The sequence below is a fragment of the Musa acuminata genome, chromosome BXJ1-7 (genome assembly GCF_036884655.1).
Source record: "Musa acuminata AAA Group cultivar baxijiao chromosome BXJ1-7, Cavendish_Baxijiao_AAA, whole genome shotgun sequence".
NCBI lineage: Eukaryota > Viridiplantae > Streptophyta > Magnoliopsida > Zingiberales > Musaceae > Musa > Musa acuminata.
The window spans coordinates 42,524,378-42,546,224 of NC_088333.1; the positions used below are offsets into that span (position 1 = coordinate 42,524,378).

General features: G+C 37.8%; 2 protein-coding genes across 6 annotated transcripts; one reads left to right on the forward strand and one right to left on the reverse strand.

Moving 5' to 3' along the window:
- On the forward strand, positions 1–9,128 carry LOC103992824 (aspartic proteinase oryzasin-1). Of its 3 annotated transcripts, none has more exons than XM_009412694.3 (14): positions 1–138; positions 292–654; positions 757–817; positions 1,652–1,746; positions 1,846–1,958; positions 3,737–3,905; positions 4,003–4,042; positions 4,120–4,184; positions 6,072–6,185; positions 6,282–6,346; positions 6,448–6,604; positions 6,684–6,803; positions 8,722–8,810; positions 8,895–9,128. In XM_009412694.3, the coding sequence occupies exons 2-14, from the start codon at positions 298–300 to the stop codon at positions 8,977–8,979; spliced, it is 1,530 nt and encodes a 509-aa protein (XP_009410969.2). In that variant the 5' UTR covers positions 1–138; positions 292–297; the 3' UTR covers positions 8,980–9,128. The 3 variants fall into 3 exon arrangements, with proteins under 3 accessions (XP_009410969.2, XP_065049488.1, XP_009410968.2); XM_065193416.1 differs by having other exon boundaries at positions 80–103; XM_009412693.3 differs by having other exon boundaries at positions 83–145.
- Positions 9,129–15,046: 5,918 nt separating this feature from the next.
- Positions 15,047–21,840, reverse strand: LOC103992825 (uncharacterized). 3 transcript variants are annotated; one of them, XM_018829048.2, is made up of 7 exons: positions 21,505–21,840; positions 21,169–21,223; positions 21,007–21,081; positions 19,133–20,114; positions 18,542–19,046; positions 18,336–18,361; positions 15,047–16,029 (listed from the first exon to the last, which is right to left on the reverse strand). In XM_018829048.2, exons 4-7 carry the CDS (start codon positions 20,021–20,023, stop codon positions 15,313–15,315), a joined length of 2,139 nt encoding a protein of 712 aa, XP_018684593.2. In that variant the 5' UTR covers positions 20,024–20,114; positions 21,007–21,081; positions 21,169–21,223; positions 21,505–21,840; the 3' UTR covers positions 15,047–15,312. The 3 variants fall into 3 exon arrangements, with proteins under 3 accessions (XP_018684593.2, XP_018684594.2, XP_065049489.1); XM_018829049.2 differs by lacking the exon at positions 21,169–21,223; XM_065193417.1 differs by having other exon boundaries at positions 21,007–21,223.
- Positions 21,841–21,847: the final 7 nt, after the last annotated feature.

The following is a 21,847-nucleotide window of genomic DNA, read 5'->3' on the forward strand; positions in this document are numbered from 1 at the left end:
GTGAAAGATCGGACGGTGCAATTTGACGTATCTTCCTTATTTTTAAATATTCTTCCTCTCTTTACTACATAATAACGCAACTGAAGACTGCAGGTGAAGGCAGGTGGACTTCGTTCCCTCATTTAGTGTTTCTTTGTGGTAATCGGTTCGTCAGGATTGATTTCGAATTCGTTTTCCCCTATTTCATCTAATCTGTTGTGGAGGATAGCTTTTTCTTTTCAAATCTTTAATGTAATCATGCTATAGATTGATATATTCTAGGGATTTAACGTTCATATTTTGGATCGACAGTGGATCATGGGCACCAGACGTGGATTTCTCGCATCTCTTGTTCTGCTTTCGATACTTGTGCTGCCTTTGGTTCTTCCAGCATCGGCCGATGGTTTGGTCAGGATCAAGCTGAAGAAAAAGCCCTTGGACGAAAACGGCAGAATCGCGGCTCGGCTTGTTCAGGAAAGGAGGCGTTTGATGGCCCGGAAGCACGGCTTTCGACTTGGTAACGGGGAAGATACTGATATTGTTTCTCTCAAGAACTATATGAACGCGCAGTATTTTGGAGAGATCGGCATCGGTTCCCCTGCACAGAAGTTCACCGTGATCTTTGATACGGGGAGCTCAAATTTGTGGGTTCCCTCTTCCAAGTGCTACTTCTCGGTGAGCGATTTGTTTAGTTTGTGGTGGATGCCTGAAAATATTTGGTAGTCCAAGAATTGGTGTTGAAAATTTCAGGGTTGATGAAATATGTCCTTCTAACAGGTTGCTTGCTTCCTCCACTCGAGGTACAAGTCAACTCGATCAAGCACCTACCAGAAGAATGGTTAGTCTCTTTCTCTCTCTCTCTCTCTCTCTCTCTCTCTCTCTCTCTCTCTCTTTACTCACACACACACACACACACACACACACACACACACACACATATATATATATATATATATATATATATATAATTTATTAGGATCAAAGAGTGGATAAATCCTTTTCTTTTAAGTATCATCATGGTGAGAATAGTTCGCAGACAAATAACTATTCTTGTCTAGGATTGGCCATGGTAATGATCTGTATAATTGGCTTGTAAATTGCTAATCTATTGATGAGTGACTATAAAATCCTAAAGTACTTTGGATATGTAGGAAATAGAGGGACGATTTTGTAGAAGCAGAAATAGTAACCCTCTGCCAGTACATAACAGATTAACAGGCACTATCCATAAATTTGCCAGTGTAGCATATAGCTGTAACTCTGACCACAAGCTGCTCTTGGCCATAAAACTGAAGTCAGTTGTGTTGGTGCCTTCCTGGAAAAGAGACATGTCTGAGGCATACTCTTTGATACCTTTCTGATTATAATTCATGCATACTGAGGGGCCTGTGGTTTCTTCCTCTCTGAAATCTGTGCTATATATCATGATAGGATAGTCAGCTGGCTCGGTGCACATCACCAGTCATCTTTTGCATCATCTACTCATCTTTAACAAATTATGCTTTATGATTCAGGAAATGCCTCTTTTATTCTCTCTCTCTATCTCTCTCTCTCTCTCTCTCCCTCTGTGTGTGTGTGTGTGACCTCTGTTGGTTTCTGTCAACATCTTGTGTGATTCTTACACCCTGGTAAGAAATCAGATGCTAACTCTAGGTTGTCTTTTCCTGTGCAGGCAAGTCTGCAGCTATTCATTATGGATCAGGATCGATTTCTGGTTTTTTTAGCCAAGATCATGTCACTATTGGTGACCTAGTTGTTAAATACCAGGTTTTTAATTTTGAGTGGCTTAATATATTTAAAGCCTCAGTTTTTAGTTAATAATTTTTATTGATATTGTTCTTGTGTTAATAAGGGATATTGGTTCAGGACTTTATTGAAGCTACCAGAGAACCAAGTGTCACATTCGTGGTGGCGAAATTTGATGGCATACTTGGACTTGGGTTTAAGGAGATATCTGTTGGCAATGCTGTACCTGTGTGGTAATCTAGCTATTACCTTTGTTTTTTATATATATCTAAATAATATATTATTCAATGTTATTTGTACAGCTTATTGATTTTTCATATTCTTTGTTTTTTGCATATTGAAGTTTCTTTTTATTCTAAATTGGAAAGCAATAGGTACTTAGGATAATTCAAATCGAAGCAATTTGATGTCTGACATGGGTCTATATGACATGATTGATTGAAAAAAAAACTCCTAACATTTCTTTTGTCATATATTCTATATATCACATTAGATAGATGTCATGATGTAAAGAAAATGGGTGAAGAACGATATGCCACCAAATATATTTCTAAATGTCTAATTAGACTTTCCTTTTTTTTGTCTTAATGTTCTAATAAATCATCTATTCTTTTTGCTCTACAAACTGCACAGAAATGAAAAGCATGATATGTTGTGCAATTTATAGAACAAAAAGAATAGGTGGTCTATTAGAACATCAAAGCAAAAATGGAAAGTCTATTTAGATAGTTAGAGCTATATTTGATGGCATGTCATTCTTCATCTATTTTCTTTACCATGATATATATCTAATGTGATATATAGAATATATGATAAAGGTATAGTGTTAGTTCTTTACTATGACATCTATCTAATGTGATATATAGAATATATGATTCAGTTCCCCTGATGTGTTGATTTGTGTTACCTTCTTCTTTAGGAAGTCATAGCAAGTTCCATTCTTTGTTTTCAGGAATTGACTGATAACCTTAGATGACAGAACATATATTATTGTTGTTCATAAACTTTTTTAGAAATGGACATATGTATGCATTCTTCACATTAGTCTTTCCCACCTGTTGTTGTAGCTTGCTCTCAATTAAACGTAGCTTCCAATGCGATTTCTGTTTTTTTTCCTCCAGCAGAGAATATTGTGGCAAAATGCTAAGTTGTATAATAAGGCCGCTGCCTAACTGCTGTAGTGGCAATCATTGATTTTGGAACCTGGAGTCTAATGGCTATCATCAATATCTTTGTGCCCCAAAGATACTTAAATAATACATTTTGACTAAGTGAATTATAAGTGAATCGGTTTTACTCATGGTACCAGACTGATCACTGATCCCTGGTCAGACCATTATGTACAGCCCCAGTGTTTGTATAGACAAAGAGGAGGAAGAAAAAGAGGAAGGAAGAGATGTCAGTGCAGGAAGAGGATGAAGAATAAAGAGGAAGAGGAAGTGATGGAGGAATAGGAGAATGAGGAAGAAGAAGAGGAGATGTCCGAAAAGGGGGAGGAAGCGTACTTGTGGTCAGGCGACGCAGTGGGCGACTGGGAGGCATTGCCTTGGGGTTCTACAAGTATGAAGAAGAGGACGACAGTAGGGCTATGCTCGTATGGAGAGGAGAATGTGATCCCTAATCCTTGGTTTTAGACTTTTTTTCTTTTCCTTGTTTAATACCAGACTAGACTGTGGAGATGGGCACAGACTAGACCATCGAAATGGGGGCAGTCCATCTCTTCATATGTTTGGGCTGGAACTGGTATATCTCGGGGACTGAATTGGGCGACTGTACTACGGTCTGTGTTGGGAGGAATGGATAATGCATGTGCACTAAGTTCTCTTCGCATGGAGCCATAATGTGCTTTACTGTTGGATCATAGGTGCTTCCTCTCCATGTTAAAATTATAGAGAGTGGTTGCAGGTTTCTTGTATTAATTGTCAGATATATATTTGAATAATATTAATTGTTAATGTAACTGAAAGTAGGTCTTAATAGGCTAGAATCAACTAATTAATTATATGCACAGGTATAATATGATCAAGCAAGGTCTTGTCAAGGAACCTGTTTTTTCTTTCTGGTTTAACCGAAATGCTGATGAAGGTGAGGGAGGTGAGATAGTTTTTGGTGGGGTTGATCCAAATCATTATAAAGGTGAACACATATATGTTCCTGTAACTCAGAAGGGTTATTGGCAGGTTCTTCTCTGCACCCCATTTGCATTTGTGATGTCATTTATGCACATAGCCTGCCAAGTTGGTGAACCTTACCAATTCCTGCCTTTTTTTTCCACAGTTTGACATGGGCGATGTACATATTGATGGCCAGTCTACTGGTATAGCACTTGGATTCATCTACTTCTGTATTATCGTGATATTATTCCTTATCTGATTTTTATTGTATGTTTATCAGGATTCTGTGCTGGTGGTTGTGCTGCAATTGCAGATTCAGGAACTTCTCTAATTGCTGGTCCAATGGTATGTACAATATTTGGCAGTTTTTCGATTAGGAAGATCCATCTTCTTTTATTTATTTATATTTGAAGATATTTTTTTGTTCCAACAATTGCTATATTAGTTGCTCCTGATAGATATCTGCATAAATAATTGAATGTTACATGGTTGCAATCATGGATTCAAATATTAATCCACTACCAATACCAGTTAGCAGTTGGATCCATATGGTATTGATATGGTACCAGTACTACCAACACCTCAGCATGAGTCATCGTCCAGATAAGAGAGAGAATAAGGGAAGTAATGAGAGCGAAGGAGAAGTAGAGAGCGTGCCTGAGGGAAGAAGAGACAGAAAAGAGAAAAAAAAGAGAAAACAATTGAAAACAATTGTGACAGCTATAGAGAATGAGAAAAATATATCAATATCAAATGATAAACTTATTGTCTACAGTATGGTACCAGTCTGGCTTACCAGATGGTGCAGTCCATCTTGAAATGAACCGCACAAAAATGCCATGTCTGCATCCTGGTTGAGCCAGTTTCTAATTCATGATTGCAGTGTCCTCAAGTCACATTGTTACAATATTCTGTTAGTGGAGTTTTTTCTTTTAAAAGGTGGGGGAGGGCATGATTTAGCCCATTTAGGTTATTAATTCGTTTGTATCTGTTTCGTATTATGTTTCACCTTTTTTATTCAACTTATGTATCATATCTATTGTGCTGATGCGATTCTGCATTGGTAGAAAGTCATGATTAAATTGCTGGTTGAATATCCACTGTAAAATTAGGTTTTCTACTAAGCTAGTTCATTTTCTTCTTTAAGATTGAATGCAGCCTGTTAGTTGTCTTGGTAACATATATCCTACTCAAAGATATTTTCATGTCAAAGACGACGTCATTGTTAGTGATTGTCCACTTGAATATCTTAGTTGCAGTTCTACTGGGTATTTGTAAATGATCAAAATCTTTTCAGTGTTCACACTCAAAAGCATTTGTTGTTTTCTATTTTCTTTCTTTTTTTAATTAGGAAGATTCTTTGGAACCTTTTATTTCTGGAACTTAAGAAAAGTGGGTCAGTATAGGAAAATTGTTGATACCATTGTTTTAACATGAAGACTAATTGAACCTGACAAGGGATGCAATTTGATTGAATTTAGAATAAGGTAGAAATCTATTTTGCCCATAAAAAAAGAAAAAAACAATAAATCGATTACTAATATGTGGGTGCAAGATTGTTTATGACTGTGGAATTAATACTTGTAGTATTTGTTGATTCATTTTCCATGATTGCTTTTTTTCTTAAAAAAAGAAGCACCTGATCAAAGGTTGGTCTGTTCAGAACCTATTTTGTTTGCAAGTCAGGATGCTTTGTGGTACTACATTTTATTCTATGAAAATCAGAAATATTACACTGCAAATTTTTATATATAACCTAGTGGTACTACACATGGAGTAGGTTTCTTAAATCCTTGAATTTCTATTCATAATATACATATCTATCTAACTCTGGTTGCTATGTATATAACAAGATGAATTTGTAAATTGTTGTATCAATACAGTCCATGGTTGGGTTTATGTGGAAGCTGATAGTGGAGCAGTGAACTACTAGGTCATTGGTACGATGAATTACTTATGCTGCTTTACTTAAAATCTGAATATTAATCTTGGAACATCGGACACTTTCTTGTGTTTCAATAGGGTACTTTCATATGGAGTAGCTTAAGTGAGCATATTGATCCTTCTTTAGTTTCCCAGTGTACTCTAAATTGCCAAATGAATTACATTTATTAGGTACATTTAAAGTGGTTATGGTCTTAACTGCAGTGCATATGCGTAGTATCATTAACTGTGGTACTGCTTTTCCCTAGACCACCAACCAATGACTAATATCTCCTGAGATTTCTGCAGACAGTTATTGCAGAAATTAATCAGAAAATTGGAGCTTCTGGTGTTGTTAGCCAAGAGTGCAAAGCAGTAGTAGCTCAATATGGGGAACAAATTTTGGACATGTTGCTGTCAGAGGTTTGCACCAATGTTTTCATGCATATGATGATTTTAGATGATCTTGCTGACTACCTGATGCCGTATACTGTTTGTTGGCCATGTATCATTTTGCAGACTGAACCATCGAAGGTTTGCTCTCGGATTGGTCTGTGCACCTTTGATGGAACTCATGGAGTTAGGTTGATAGTTTATCACTGAGAAAAGTTGTCTACTTTGGGTTTAGAAATGCAAGTTCCATTACTCACATATAAGCTTTGCTTTTGCTTTGATGTGTTTGCAGTATTGGCATTGAGAGCGTGGTGAATGAGAATGCTGATGTATCATCTGGTCTCCAGAGTGATGCTATCTGCGGTGTCTGTGAGATGGCAGTTGTATGGATGCAAAATCAACTGAGACAGAATCAGACACAAGAACGTGTACTAAACTACATAAATGAGGTGAAGTCATTTTGAATCATGTGATGCATTAAAGACTGCAGTGTGTACATGTTAGATCGTGTTTTGAGTTCCATTGCAGCTATGTGAACGGCTGCCTAGTCCCATGGGAGAATCATCCGTAGACTGTGCTGCCATTTCATCCATGCCTGGAGTCTCGTTCACCATTGGAAATAAAACATTTGAGCTTACAGCAGAGCAGGTATAATATTTCTCATCGGTATCACTACACTCTTAATATTTACTATTGATGAGTTGAAATTTTCTGTAAACTGCTTAGTGCCATGGCAAAGTTGTTTTTTTTGCAATCTTTGTGACTAAGGTTTGAGTGGCACAAATATTCTTAATGCTTGTGGGGCTAGGGTTGTTTATATTGACGTCAGATCTCGTATTAACGGGAATGTTGTGCGATAGGCTCCCTAACTAGTGGCCTGATTGCTTCATGTTAAAGTTTCCAATTTTTTGTTCTATAAATTATTCGTCTTTTGGTAAATATAATTAGGCATACTTAAACCAATTATGGGAATAATGCAATCTTTAGATAAGAATATTGTTTTTCCCATGAATATGATGATGTAGGAGCATGGGTTGCCTTGGTATGCACGCCAACCAGGGTAATTTGGTTTTCTTGTGAACCATGAAAGATTGGTAGCTGTGCAACTTTTGTGGCATAGTAAATCCTTCTTTATGGTAATGTTGTGAAATATGTAGGGAAGCAAAAAAGTGTCTGTTTACCTCTTTGTGACAAGCTTTACAAAAATAAGGAGTATAGAAGCTCGTCTGTGCACAGACATCAATGAAGTGAGCATGCTGACTTCTGTGAACAGTCAAGGCTGTTGATTATAGATGCTCATCTATCAGGCTGGATTGCTTTGATGTATGACTAATAATTGTTGCCATTGATATTCATATATGAAGTCTTATTTATTTTAAATTTTAGTCTTGAATAAAAACAATATTTGTTTGCTGAACTACTCGGCTAGGAGTGTAAATATAGATTTCCAGACGAGTAATATGCACTTGAAGAGCTTGATGTTGCATGAACGGATATTATTTTGCATCTCATGCATCCTTTCTTCCGTATAAGCAATCATACCACAGAAAGTCTTGTCAAATTCTGCATTAGTACCTCATCACCATCCATTGAGCAATTTAATTTTTAATTTCTTGATGCCAGAGTCAGAAACAGTAAGTTTTGAGCTGGCAATCTGGATATCGAGATTGCCAAAGGTTATTGCACTAGTGAACGTCAGTGACCTTCAAGGGACACTAGCTGGCATGGTTAAGCAACCTAATACAACATGAATAACCACGGGTTTAAAATGGCACTTTGTGGTTTTGGAGTAGGGGACAAAATCCCAGCAAATTTAATGGCATTAACTTGTGGTCGCATAACTTAGTGGCCTGCTAGAAAATATTCTCATTTGACTGAAGTATGAAAGACCATCACATTCTCTATGGGTGAGAATGAAGATACTTATTGGTTCAATGGAGATCTTAAAATTTGCTGGATGTCCTTGGATTTCTTTTTGCTTCAGATTATAATCAACTGTGGGAATATTACTATAGGAACATGTTGTGGCCTTATCTTGATCCAGGTCTAAGGATTGACTTAATTAGGAAAGTGATTAAGTAATTTCAATCCAAGTTTTAATTCTTCATCAAAAGACCAATCTAGTTCCTTGTGGTTGAGGATTAACCTCTCATGGGTATGTTTATACTTAAATATGTGCACGGACCGGAAGTTGCACTACGTTTGGTGTTGAAGGTCCTTTGATAATCTTAACACAAAGTGGGATTAAAATAGGCTTATTCCAAATTGGAATTGGGCTTTTTTCACAGGGCTACCGAAGATCTTCTCTTGGAATGATGTTTCTAAACGGGATAGTATTTGCTCTGTCTGTTGTCAAGGAGCCTAGAATCTCCTGTACTGAATCATGACACTTGCCTCTATCTCTGTTTTCTTATTTGCAATTTTGTTAAGCCAGTGTAAAAATGAAATGACTTGCATAAGATTTGTGGAGGTTTCCTTATTTCAACGGAATGTTTCTATAAAAGTTTCAATCATATTAATCCGCCCTGTTTAATCTCGCCATAACCTCGGCCTCTTGGGTTTGCAGTATATTCTAAAGGTTGGTGAGGGTGCTGCAGCACAGTGCATTAGTGGGTTCATAGCCCTGGACGTCCCACCACCACGTGGTCCTATTTGGTGCGTCCTGGTTTTATTACCATATTTGTCAAAATATCCATCTTTCATGGTTCTCTCACTTGCAAATGGTGCTTGGAACTGCAGGATTCTGGGAGATGTCTTCATGGGAGTTTATCACACTGTATTTGACTATGGCAACTTGAGAGTTGGGTTTGCAGAAGCAGCTTAGTAAACAGACGCGTTTATGTTGTTGACATAAAGAAACTCTGGTTGTACAAGAAAAAGGAACTTTGGTTTTATCGTACGAAGGCAGAGACAGTCCATGTATATGGACCGGGTTAAGATGTAATGCATGGCTAAAAATGGGCGTTTGGTGCTTGTGTTGGGTTTGTTGATGTTTTTAGTGCGCATATGTGGCTCGTTTAAGTGTTGATTGTGTTTGCTGTCTTTTCTCTTCGCTTATGCAGCTTTGACCTGACAATCTTGGAATATGTGATCTGACAACGTATGGCATGGTTGATTGTTTTGATCGAGGTCATGAGTCAATTTGAGTAATTTGAGTTGGTATTGAGTTAATTATGTCAATTTATCAAGAAAAAAGCTAATGGACTTGAACCAGAGTCAAAATAGGCTTAAACTAGGCTTAGTTGGTGGTATCTCTACGCCTTGGGCAGTACCGTTTTGAGTCAACCAAAAAATATTGTTTATTTTTTTTAATGTTTTTGATAGTGATACTGTATATATCGACAAAATACTATTTATGTTAGCGGTAGTATTGCTAATGCCACCTGATTATGATAGTATTATCACTTAGTGCGAGTGGTAGTACTCTGCTTGATTGATGGAGCATCTATTTCTAAAAAAAAAAAGTATTGAAAATTTTTATTTTGAGCATAATTTTAAGTTGTAGGAGGTGAAAGATTTTATGTAAAAAGAGAGTATAAAAGTTATCTCATCAATATGAAAACAGAGAAACCTATAACAAGGGAATTGATCGTTCGCTCATTAAAAAGAAGATCAATAGTGAAAATCGATGACCTCGAGGGAAGATGAATCAGGAGTGGACATAGATTAGAAATATCGAACCATTATAAATCAATTTGCCTCTCTTTACTTGCACTTACGATCTAGTTTTATTTTCTTTACTTACAACTTTAACTTGATCAATCAAGTTTTTGAAACATGTTGATTTATCAATCGAGTTTTAAAATTAGTTAAAAATATTATTATATTAATTCATCCTCTCTCTTAATGCCATTAAGATTCTAAAAATAAATTGTTCTAGGGCTGTGCTTTGTTTAGGTGTGACCCGAGAGTGGGTGGACAAAGGTCAATTGCCAAAGAAGCGAACACAATTGGAGGCGACGGAGGCCCTATGATGAGTTGGCAGAGGCTACACTTAGAGAGATCACAATCCGAGTTCATCTTACAAAAATCAAAATATAATGAAGATGTCTTCAAGAGGTGACATGGTGTAGTGGATCATAGTGGAATAATTCGAGGTAATGCAACACATACAGGAGAGGTCCCGCGACGGACTTAATTATATGGATGTATGATCGGGAGCTACTAGGAATTCCACTTCAGTGAATAACACGATGACAAGAAAGACTACAAATTCAAACTATAAATGTCATGGTACCATAGAGGCAAGTCTTTCGTGTGTGCATTGAATTTTGCATCGGATGAAAACCTTAGTCATCAACATACGAGAGTTATATACCATCGAGGGGAAATTCTAAGTGTAAGTACTAGTAGTCTCGGGGGGTGGGGGGGTTTGATCATATAGATGTATAATTAGAGCGATTGAAGAGTTATACTACTCTAGAGCTCATATTCACTTAAGGGAGCTCGACAAGTCAAAAGACGAAGTCAAGTAAGCAAACATTGCCATCAAGAAAACAAAGGAAAATAGAATTAGTGTGAGCCTTTCAATATAATGACGGAGGCCATGCTTGATAGTTGAAGTTTGTCTTCTCATCGACTAAGAGGAACTATTCAAAGAACATAAAAGTGTTGAAGTAGGTGGTCAAAAAAGGTAAGGAAGTGATAATGAGTTCAGAGGGACTCGGCTACCCAAAACCAAGCATTTGTTAAAATGGAGGTAAACTCAAAAGAGTGTCATAGAGGTAGATATACTAATCGTGAAGAAATAAACGCAGATGCAAGGTTACAGATAATAGGGCCATGGGCATGGTAGCATCATGTATCGAAAAGGCGAAATTTCTATAGAGTTATCAATCCCTTACTCTCATGGAGAGAGCGAGAGCTTGGTCATGAATGGAATTAAGGAAGTGGAGAATGCAGAGGCAAAATCCAAACACTAAGATAAGGTTGTAGGGTAGAGGCTAGGGAACTTCATAAGACTAGTGTCAATGAGCTTCTCATTGAAATAACCAAAAGTGAAGGATTTTGAATCGATGCAGGAGTGCTCTGCAATTAGGGCAAAAATGATACGACAAAAATGATACAATCCTAGAGGTATCGAAAACTATTAGTCTAGACTTGTTCCAAATTAGAGCGAAATTTTATTCTTTTCGAGCAAAACTTCTTACTTTCCATAAGTTTGATGGCAATAAGATGATAAATCGCAGTAGCTAACTCAATGCAAGGAGTACAAATACTTCGGGTACTTCAGAAGTATGAGCAAAGAGTAGGCGAATGCTAGTAATTAGCTTGATGTATAGAGTATAAATCTTGAAGAGACTGACGAAGTCAAGTAATCTTTGTCTTTTCAACTCTTAAAAGAATGGGTGAAATCAAGTACCCTAGTTCACTTATTTATCTAATAAAGAAGCTCTACATAGGTCCAAAGACCCTTTAAAAAAATTTAGTGAAGGCCAACAGTTGTCAAATCCTCTCCAATGGTGATCGGTGCTATCGAGAGTAGACTATCCATTTTATTTTTCAATAGAATGTTAATCGAAAGCGAAAATAATATGAACCTTCTTGGAGGTGACAACTAAGTAGAAAAGAAATCGATTGATAAATTTTGCGGAAGAAAGATTCCAAAAACTTTAAGGTCTACGAGATAATACTCATTCAAGCTCTAATATGCATCCACTAAGTTTAAGCAGTATGTGACGTTTGAGAGACTAATGCATAATAAAGGTCTTTTTCTTTATCTGAGGGATCCATAGGAACCAACAAGAATCAGTATAACTCAATCGACTCTATACCAACCAAAGTCAAGAATCATTTGCGAGTTAAAGCAACGTGACAAATCAAAGGTCGGCTAATCAATAATAGCGATAGAGTGCAGTTGGGAGCCAAGGTGCGTATTGCAATTGGAGTAAAAGATTGAAGATTCAGTAAAGGCAAGGAGATGTAGCGTCCACAAAGGCTTTGACAAGGGTGTTGAAGGAACAAGTGGGAGAGAATTCTATGGACAAAGCTACAAACAGGGTAATCGATGCAATACTTGTGTATGTCTTTATCTTTTAATTGTATTCATACTTTGCACAACATGTAAAGGGCTTACGGTAGGTATGACAGTCCCATTTTGATTGGCTTTTGTGGTCGTTTCAAGTATATAAATGCAAGATATATGAACTCATCAGGCAGAGGCAAAACTACATAGAAATAGGCTATCCAAACAACCATTTTAGGGATTTTCTAGCTTCACATAGTTGTGTGGAGTGTCAATCAGCATAACATCCAAGAGTTACTTGGGTCGCACATGACTAGATAGGCCTTTGAGGTAGTGTCTAAGGCTGGTTCACTATTTTGTTCTGTGATAGTGTCATATGAGCACTTGTGGAGACTTTTGGTCATGACGAACCAGTTTAGATCTTTTGTCGTGTGACCGTTTAAAGCTTGCAAAGTCTATGTTTGTAATTTGTATTGCTTATTAGGTATTTACTAAAATAACTATTTGTGGATCCCAAGTTAAATGCTTTATCTAACTTATCTTCTCTTTTGTAGATTATCAAGGGACCATAAGAGATTTGGAGGAGGCTGACCATTTACATACGAACACATAAGGGAATTGCATGACTTAGAAAAAAAATAATTAAGTCTGTGACAATAGACTTGGTCAAACATCACAGTTCATCAAGCTTGGTCAAACACCATAGTTCATCAGGTCAAACACCATAGTTCATCAGGTCAAACAAGAATCAACTTAGAGTTCGAAGTTGGTCTTAGGGGCCCCTCCATCGACTTGAATCATAGAGTCAACACTTCACACATGAATTTGTCTCGCTAAATCAAGTTGAACTCATATATAAAGAGGTTTGTGAGGATCTTCAATTGCTCTATATTAGCCTCAGGATGTCAGGTCAATGTAATGATTCTCCTTGAGAGGACAACAAGGAAGCCTATTCTACTATACCTATATTAACCATACAACATCCTTCATTCTCATTGTGGTCAAATTCGTCCATGAATCATCCTCCATCTGTGATATAATCGAATTTGACCCTGAGTCATCCTCTATCTCTAACATGATCAGATCCAATCACGAAGTATCTTATTTTTTCGATGCGATCAAATCCTGCCACGAAACATCCTCTATTTTGACACAAATAATTTTGGCCATGAAGCATCCTCTCATTTTGCTACAATTAAATTTGACTACGAAGCATCCTCCATCTTTAGTTACTGATGATAATAAAGCATCATCCATCTTCGAATTCAACCATAAAACATCCCCCTTCTTCTAATATAAATCCGACCTTGAAACATACGTAAGTCTGACCGAAGTGACAACAATAGCACCAACCGTGACTAAGTTGTCCACCAAACATGATGTTGTCCACCAAACCATATCACATCCCATCGCCTCATCAACTTGACACATCAAGCTAATACAATGCATCCATTGTCGTCCACTCGATGCCACCTTTGGCACCCAATTATTTCAACACATTTGACGTGGCTCTCTCACTTCATTAATGAGCCTACATAAGCTCGATGGTTTGATAGATGCTCCCATAATCCAATAGTGACGACATACGATTCAGTGTAACTATCATATAAATGAAGTCTTCATTTAACTCCGACGATTACTGAGTTCTTTATAAAAAGGTCTCATGAGTACTCTACTCTTAAGTACCTAACACATTTTTATTCTAGATGATAAAATATATTTTGGGTCCAAAACTCTCAACATCGACCCGTGGATCAAGTCATATCGATTCATCAATCACGACACATTTATTCAAACATCAAACCAAACTTCATTACGATATCCTCACCGAACCCTCTTATCTACCAATGCTAAACCTGCGATTGGCATAGAGAAAACCCAAAACTGCTAATCTGTTAAACAACATCTGCGCCTCTGTGAGAGAGAGAGAGATTCCCAACTCCCTTACCCTTCAAGAGGACTCCTCTAGACGACAAAGGGAAAGAAGAAAATTGAGAGGAATACCATCTTCGGTAGAGGGACGATAGAGAAGATCTCCATTCTATCATACTACACCATACTTCTTTATCTGAACCTCCTCTGTTAGGAACTCCAATTCCAGTGTACTAAATCATACTTCCTCATCTTCACTTCCTCTCGTATTACTTTCTTTTCTCCGTCTCCTCTATGACGTACTGACATGGCTGGCTCTCATATTATTGGACAATCTCTAACTTAAGCTCATAGGGGAATTGTCGAGTTCCCTTTCTCTCCTAGTCTTCAATCACGAAACCACCCAATCGATTATGTCCATCATCACCACGTGGGTGCAAGGATCTGTATTTGATGAAATCAATCCCCCTCGGTGTGACACTAAATCTTTCATCGAGTCGCAAGGCATACATACCGAATGTCCACATCTCGGCGAAGCATCGAACTGCTTAATGGCTTCACTGGTCCGCAGGACGGTTTTCCGGAAGAACAGCTCGTCGGACAAGCAGGCATCTGAGTCACAAGGCATCTACAGGAGACCGCAAGTTCCAGCACAAGTGTTGCCTTTCCAACAGAAGCTACTATTCCAATGACTTCTGGAAGGTTGTGCTTTTGAGAACATCAAATATGATCGCCTTGACCCAGCTTGGGATCTAACTACAAAAGAACGCAAGAAAAAGTCATGCCACATGTCTTGGCCATCTCAAGAATTCAGTTCTATCAAGTTAAAAAGGACTATCAATTCATCAAGAAATTGAAATGCAAGAATATGTCAACCACTGAGATACCAGCATCACATACCTGCAAGCAGCCACATAATCCTGATGAAGCTTGTCAGTAGCAATTTACCATCTCCAACATGGGCGCAGCAAATCAGAATGAACATATACATGGTGGTATGACAACATGAGAGAATGCACCAGGGTCCATGAAAAGAAAATGTGTACCGCAAAAATGAGGATAAGAAAAACATCTTTCAGAACATATTAAGTAGATATAGAGTTCAGATTACTTCCTTAAAAGCTGATCCCAGAAAAACAAAAGATCAACATTAAGGAAACATGACTATAGAATTTACTGATTGTAATGTATGCAACCTCGAATTTGGATAACTTTTCACATCTGATCCACAATATTTTGGATGGTGTCTTTCGATTGCACCTTTCTCGCCATGGAAATCTGCAAGCTGCATGAGGACCGGAAACCAAAGCCCTGTAGCTTTCAAAAGTCCTCTATATTCCACACCACTGATGATCCCTTTCTCTGAAACTGACCTGTTTGGAATTTGTTCATTGCTCTCCCCATCAAAGCTATCGCCCTGATGCTTGGGAACTGTTTCCCCTCAATATTATCAGGAAGCACTTTTCGATTTTCAGGCTCCCATAGCCCAGGTGTAACTACACTCACATGAGCTTTAACTGTTTGAGGGGTCTTATAACACCATCTTTTAATCCAGTATTGCACGTCTCTTGCTGATACTCCATAGGAGCACTCAGAAGTACTTGGTATGTCTTTGGTCGTATCGGGTATCTGCTGTTCCTTGGGACATTTTGTCATCGCCGAGCTGGATGTGTCATAATTGTGTGCTTTACTTGAAAAGCTACATACTTCTGCATTAGTGGGGTGATCTCCAATTTTTGTTCTCTTAGAACCAAGGCCAAAAGCACCTGAAGATTTGTGTCTGAGGCGCTTGAGCCATCTTTTACATTGCTCCATTTGTGCCAAGTTTTCAATTATACTACTAGTATTTGAATTCTTGGACCTCTGAACATGAGAAAAAACTTGATCTACATTCATGCTTTCAGTTCTAGATGTGCTCAGTCCTCCAGTACTTACGCTACCAGTTTTGTCTGAGGAATTAACATATCTGCTCAAAGTTTCCTGGATTGCTGAAGGTGATGGAGAGTGGGATTTTATTAGGTTCGTGTGTGGAAGGTCCTGCAGAACTTAATGTTAGTACAAATGTTTTATTTTGTCATCAAGCTACCTATACCCAAAAGTTGGTTTATCAATATATGCATATTAACATTAAGAGACCAATAAGCTTGCAGGATGGTTGACTATCCATGAAGATGCATATATACTACAAGATAAAAACAACCCAAACTTTATGAAGTTCAAAAATAAAGAATAAAATTATCATCGATTTACACACAAGCAGGCATCATATTTTCTTATATGATGAAGCAATGTGTTCTAAGACTTTCACAAAGCCTTAGAACAAAGCCAAAGATGTGTAGTGCCAACTTCCAACAAAGTGATGCCATCAGCAACCTACATAGAATCCAGCTACAGGATACAACTTGGTCTCAAAACTTGAGTACATTCTCAAGAGATATAATGAAGTTAGAGAATGAAATCAGCAACCAAAGAAAACCAACCGCCCATTTCCTTTGATCACTGCTTGCAGCATCAGGACTTAAATACCACATATCAACTCAAGGCTAGGATAAAGATCAATACTTTATATGATAACCAGCACATGTTTTTTCCTTTTGGTCAGTCTCTGTAATTTCCAGTTGAGACCTATTTTTAGCTCGTCACCTCATCCAGTCCAACACAGAGTATGGTGGACTTCATTTTTTAAGTGTCATGTCTTCGTGTTCTTGAATTTTGGCAAGTAGTTAATTACTACAAAATTGCCTAATTTTTCTCCATGCAGAATGATCAGAGAATATGACTAGTAAATACCATTAACAGAAAAAGAGGGCTAAAAAATTATGGATCATCTAAATTTGAATGTCCAACATCCAAAGAATTAGCCATGATTTCAGGGAAAAATGATGATCTTAATGACTTTGTCTTCTCATATGAATCTTCCATTTACATAAGTAGGCTTACTACATGATGAGATTGTGGCTTTTACTGCAAAATAGCTAGAACATCTATGGCTAAATGATTTGATAGAACAACTTCCTGTCACTTCTTATAAATATTCTTCCTCCAGCCCACTCCACCTTGCTTTACTTTGTAGGTATCCTAAGCCCTGCCTTGATATCTTTCTTCTGAAACTCTGGGGAGGGAAGCAAAAGTATCTACCTTGGCCAATGCACTAGATCCTGATTCTTCTGGATGGTCCTATATCCAGCTTACTGATTTGATGCATGGGGTCTAAGATGGTAAATAAATCTGACTATCCCATGAAATCTAACTAATAATTGTCATCAAGAAAAGGATGGCTACCTTGTGAGAGATTGGCTCTAGATCTTCTCTGCTTAGTTTATGTTTTACCCATTTCTATTCAGATCTCAATTGCATAATAATCTTTAATTACATTTGCATGAACCACGGGGCCTATGGTATTCTTATTCATGTCATGCTTATTAATCTTATCTGCATGATGTTCACACTTCTCTGGCGCCAGTTTCTGTATCATACTAGTCCAAATAGCATCATATTGAGAGCCTCATGTAACTTACATTCATCAATTTTCATTAAAAGAATTTTGATTGAAACTATTCAAATATACAACTAATTTCTAAGCTTCACCGACAAAAAAAAAAGTCAGAAGATTCTGGTCATGAAAGTTTCAGTTTTTTATCAAATCCAATAGTGCATTCTTATTGTTCTACCAAAGGTAAAGATCTCAGAGCTTTTCTGCAAGTTGATCTAAAAGAAAAAGGCAGTGCAATCAACTCACCATTCATTAGTGGCTTCACTAAAGCTTCACATATAGCATAACAAGTCCCTTCTCTCTCTCTCTCTCTTTTTTTTTAAAATCAACAGCCTTTTGTCAACAAAAGTCAAAGAATGTGTCTCAAGCAATCCTCGAAAACAGATTTTTATGCATCATGCTCCTAGTCTCACATGCAGAACATATAGTGTCCTCATGGTGCTTTAGTTTCAAGGAGGTTCCTCAACCATAAAAAAGACAAAAGACTCCAGCTGCTGCATAATGGCCACCTCAAGATAATCATTATTGATAGGAAGAAAGTAGTATTAAAATGAAAGATACCTATAATGATCTTCAAGGTACTGAGAACCCAAATAGTATGAAAAACCATATAAGAGAAAGTAAACAGCTCAAGAAAGCTAAGCTATCAACAGTTTCTAACACTGTGAGATAAGAAAAGCCAGACTTGCACGTGGGATATGTTCTGCCAAGTCAATCAACTCGGGTCTATCACATGATTGGAGTAACTTGCAACAAATACAATTGCACAGACTCTAGCATACAGTAACTAGCTTATCTTATGCAGTGCCCTTCACCATATTTAAAAATTTTAGAATGCAGATAACTGTACCTTTTGTAGTCTGTCAGAAATTGTGCCTGCAAAACACAGAAAAAATTGAAAATTTAGGGAGGACTATTCTACATATAATTCTTCTTGGAAGAAATATTCTACTACTTATAACACATGATTAAATTGCAGATGTTTGATGCTTCTTAGCAAGAGAATAATGGAAAATTTATCTAGGCTTACGTGTGTATTTATCATTAAGTATTTACCTTTTGGAGAGTTTTTTTCCAGGCAAGCCTCAATGTGAATTGCATCAGTTTTAGCTGATGGTCTTTCCCTGTTTCCCATCATATGTATCTCAATTCCATTTACATCAACCCCATTTTCCATGCTATTTGAGTTAATTAAAGGCAGTGAATCTCCTTGCCACATTCCTTGGTTCCTTGCTGTTGCTGGTACTGTTAACATTTCAAACAAGGGAGTAACTTTTGCTTTTGCAGTTTCTGTCGAATCTTCTATCAATTGTTTTTCTCGCGACAACTCCATTGGCATATTCTTTGTTGTCAACTGATAATGAATAGCATTAAAAGGGTTCTGTGCATCTCCATCTATATTATTCACAGGATGAACATAGTTATGTATATCCAAACTTGCAACATTATGAATGAAGCAGTTGGACATATAGTTTAATGGCTGATGAAGAACATCCTCAGTATCGTTTTCCCTAATTAGATATGAAAGAGGAGATTTGCCTGGCCACAAATCTCTTAGCACCTGCATGGTTCAGATTAGTGAAGCTAATCTTTAATGACCAGAAAAATTACGTAACTCATGGTTCAATTAGTGAAGCTACTTCTTACCCGATGTTCATCAAGTGTGTGATCCGATTCTGAAGACATTCTTCTATCTTTAATGCACACAGGAGACTTCATATTTGGCATCTCAGCTTTAGATCTGACCATCGCAGGCAGAGAAGTTGATGCACTAATACCATCTTGAAAATTTTGTAAGCCGTTAACAGTATCACAGGGTTCAATCTCTTGATCACTACTTGTACTAATCTCTTTTGCTTTAGATTCTGTTACATGGGAGCCTAACATAGTTCCTTTTAATGGAAGATGTAACTTAACAAATCTATTGGCCACTTGACCATGTCCAGGTCCTCTTTTAGGATTTAAAATATTATCAATCTTCCAACTTATGTCATACTTAGGAAAGTGAATTTCATCTGAATTCAGAGAATGGCATGTGTTGTAGTTTTCCCAGTTTATAGAGGAGTCTGAAAAATTATGAAGATGCAATTTATCTGATACTACAACTCCATCATATGTATGTACATCTTTCGGCACCAGAGTATTGTCCATCTCACATCTTCCCTTTTCAGCTCCCACAAATTCAGCTGACCGGTGAACATGCAATGTTAGGCCTAATTCATTAAGCTCAGAACTGCACACATTCCTGGATTCGGGGGTTGTTCCTTCCCTCGTACCTATGCTTACCAGTTGAACCTTCCCAGATTTCGTATTTTCGACTTGCGAATAGCCCTCTTGTTTTAGGCAATTTTTTCTGTTGCTTGCATCAGAAAGAGTACAGTGCTTATGGCACTGATGAGCTGAAATGCTGCTTGCTCGTTTCCAATGTGCCATCCATTGTGAATGGTACTGAAAGTGAGTTACACTCCCATTTGTGTGACTTAATTCAACATTTAAATCTTCATTGTTTCCATAACTTCGTACAGCATCCTCTGCCATGTTTTATCTCAAGTACACAGAAAATAAGCCCGTAGTTGAAAAAACAATGACCGATATTCTGACGTTAGCTGTAACTTCAGTTCAATATGTCCTACAAGAAAATAGAAAAAAGTAAAGCTTTCAGAAGTGACAAGAAGTCTTAGTTTCATTTTTAGTTTAAGTAACCACATATGCACAAAAAAAAACGGAGGTCCACATGCTCAAAGTGGGATAATAATGTCAGAGAACATAACTGGAAGGCCTGTTGCCACAAGTAGACCATGGCCAACGCAAAGTAGATCTCAAGAGTCCCAAGAGAAAGTTCTTTTTTACTTATTTACTTTCACAAGCTTAAGGGGTGCCCTTTCTAGTCAGCTTCTCAATGCACTTCTTCTACACCATTCATGGATTATATTATACCACAAGCACATCAACTGTGGCTAAATTATGCAAGAACCAGATATGAGATGCAAGCTATCGAGCTCCATAAAGATGTGTACAGTGGTTGACAAATCATAGTTCGATAATCTAGAGGCCCCTCTGCTGGTTATTGCATTCAGTGGAAATGTGTCGGCATGTTCTATCTCCTCTAGAACAAAGTGATTGTCAGAATCCCTATGCTTAGATCAGAAACTAAAAAACCGATAAGAAACTTCTGTCTAAAGCATCCGATTAACACTGCCTAAAAGAGGCCTCTTAAAGGCTGCAGCACTGAAACTTCTCATAAAAAGAAACTTCCTAGCAAGACAAACATTCAATTCTATTGTCAAACCACATTTAATGTTCCTCTCAGACTTTCAATCTTCTCTAAGTTTCTACTGGATAAAATGACTTCTCATAATTACTTCTAAAAACTTTAATATTTAATCTAATAATTACTTCTAAAAGCTTGAATATTTAATCTAACAATGACAAATTATTAAGTTTAATTCCTAATTAAAAAACATTAATTTTTCCTCTCTTTTTTTGCATAAAAATTCTTCAGGTAAACGATACATCGGTACCTTGATTACTGAAACTTTGTCGAACTCAACCTTCGAGTATGAAGCAGAACGAGCAGCTTTTCCTCCAACATGTACCTAAAATACAAGGGAAAAAAGCCTTACAAAAGCCGTAAGCTCGAGCAGAGTAGTGGGCTATCATATGTTAAGAACGCCCAAAATTACAAGCTAATACGAAGGCCCTTTAGTATATCTTCCACCAAAATCTATTCCCGTCAACCTGAAACAAGAACAATCCACAAAAAGGGAGGTCAACGGCTCCAAACCAGCAAGAAAAACAAGCAATGACTCGTCTAGATGTCTGTATCCATCGCGAAAGAAAGAGTCGACGACGAAACAAGAAACGGAAATTGAACTCCCTATTCACGGCCTTACCAAAACCAAATAGAAACCTTCAATTCCAGGAAGATCAACAGGAGGGAATCCAAACGAAACCGAAGGAAGCATCAAGATACGAAATAGTCATCGAACATCAAGAGAAGGACAAGAAGCCGTCGCTACCTCATCCGCTCCCATGGCGAGCTCAGAGCTCGGCACCACCAGGGAGCGAGCGGTCAGGATCCGGAACGGAGGAGGGCGAGTAGGCCATGCACAGACAACAACGGTACATGTTCGTCGCTTGAAGAGCACAGAGAAGAAGATGTTTCTTTCAAGGCTTTGGTAGGGGGCATGAATGAGGGCGAGCAGAGGCTTGAGGAGGAGGAGAAGGGTAACTATGGAGAAAGGAGCAGTGAAGGCGACGCCGCGGCACCACAGCCACGGAATCGCAAGAGGGAGCCGACCTTCACCAGGCGGGTATTCCTTCCCTCTCTGTCTCTCTCTCTCTCGTGTATTTGTATTGCCG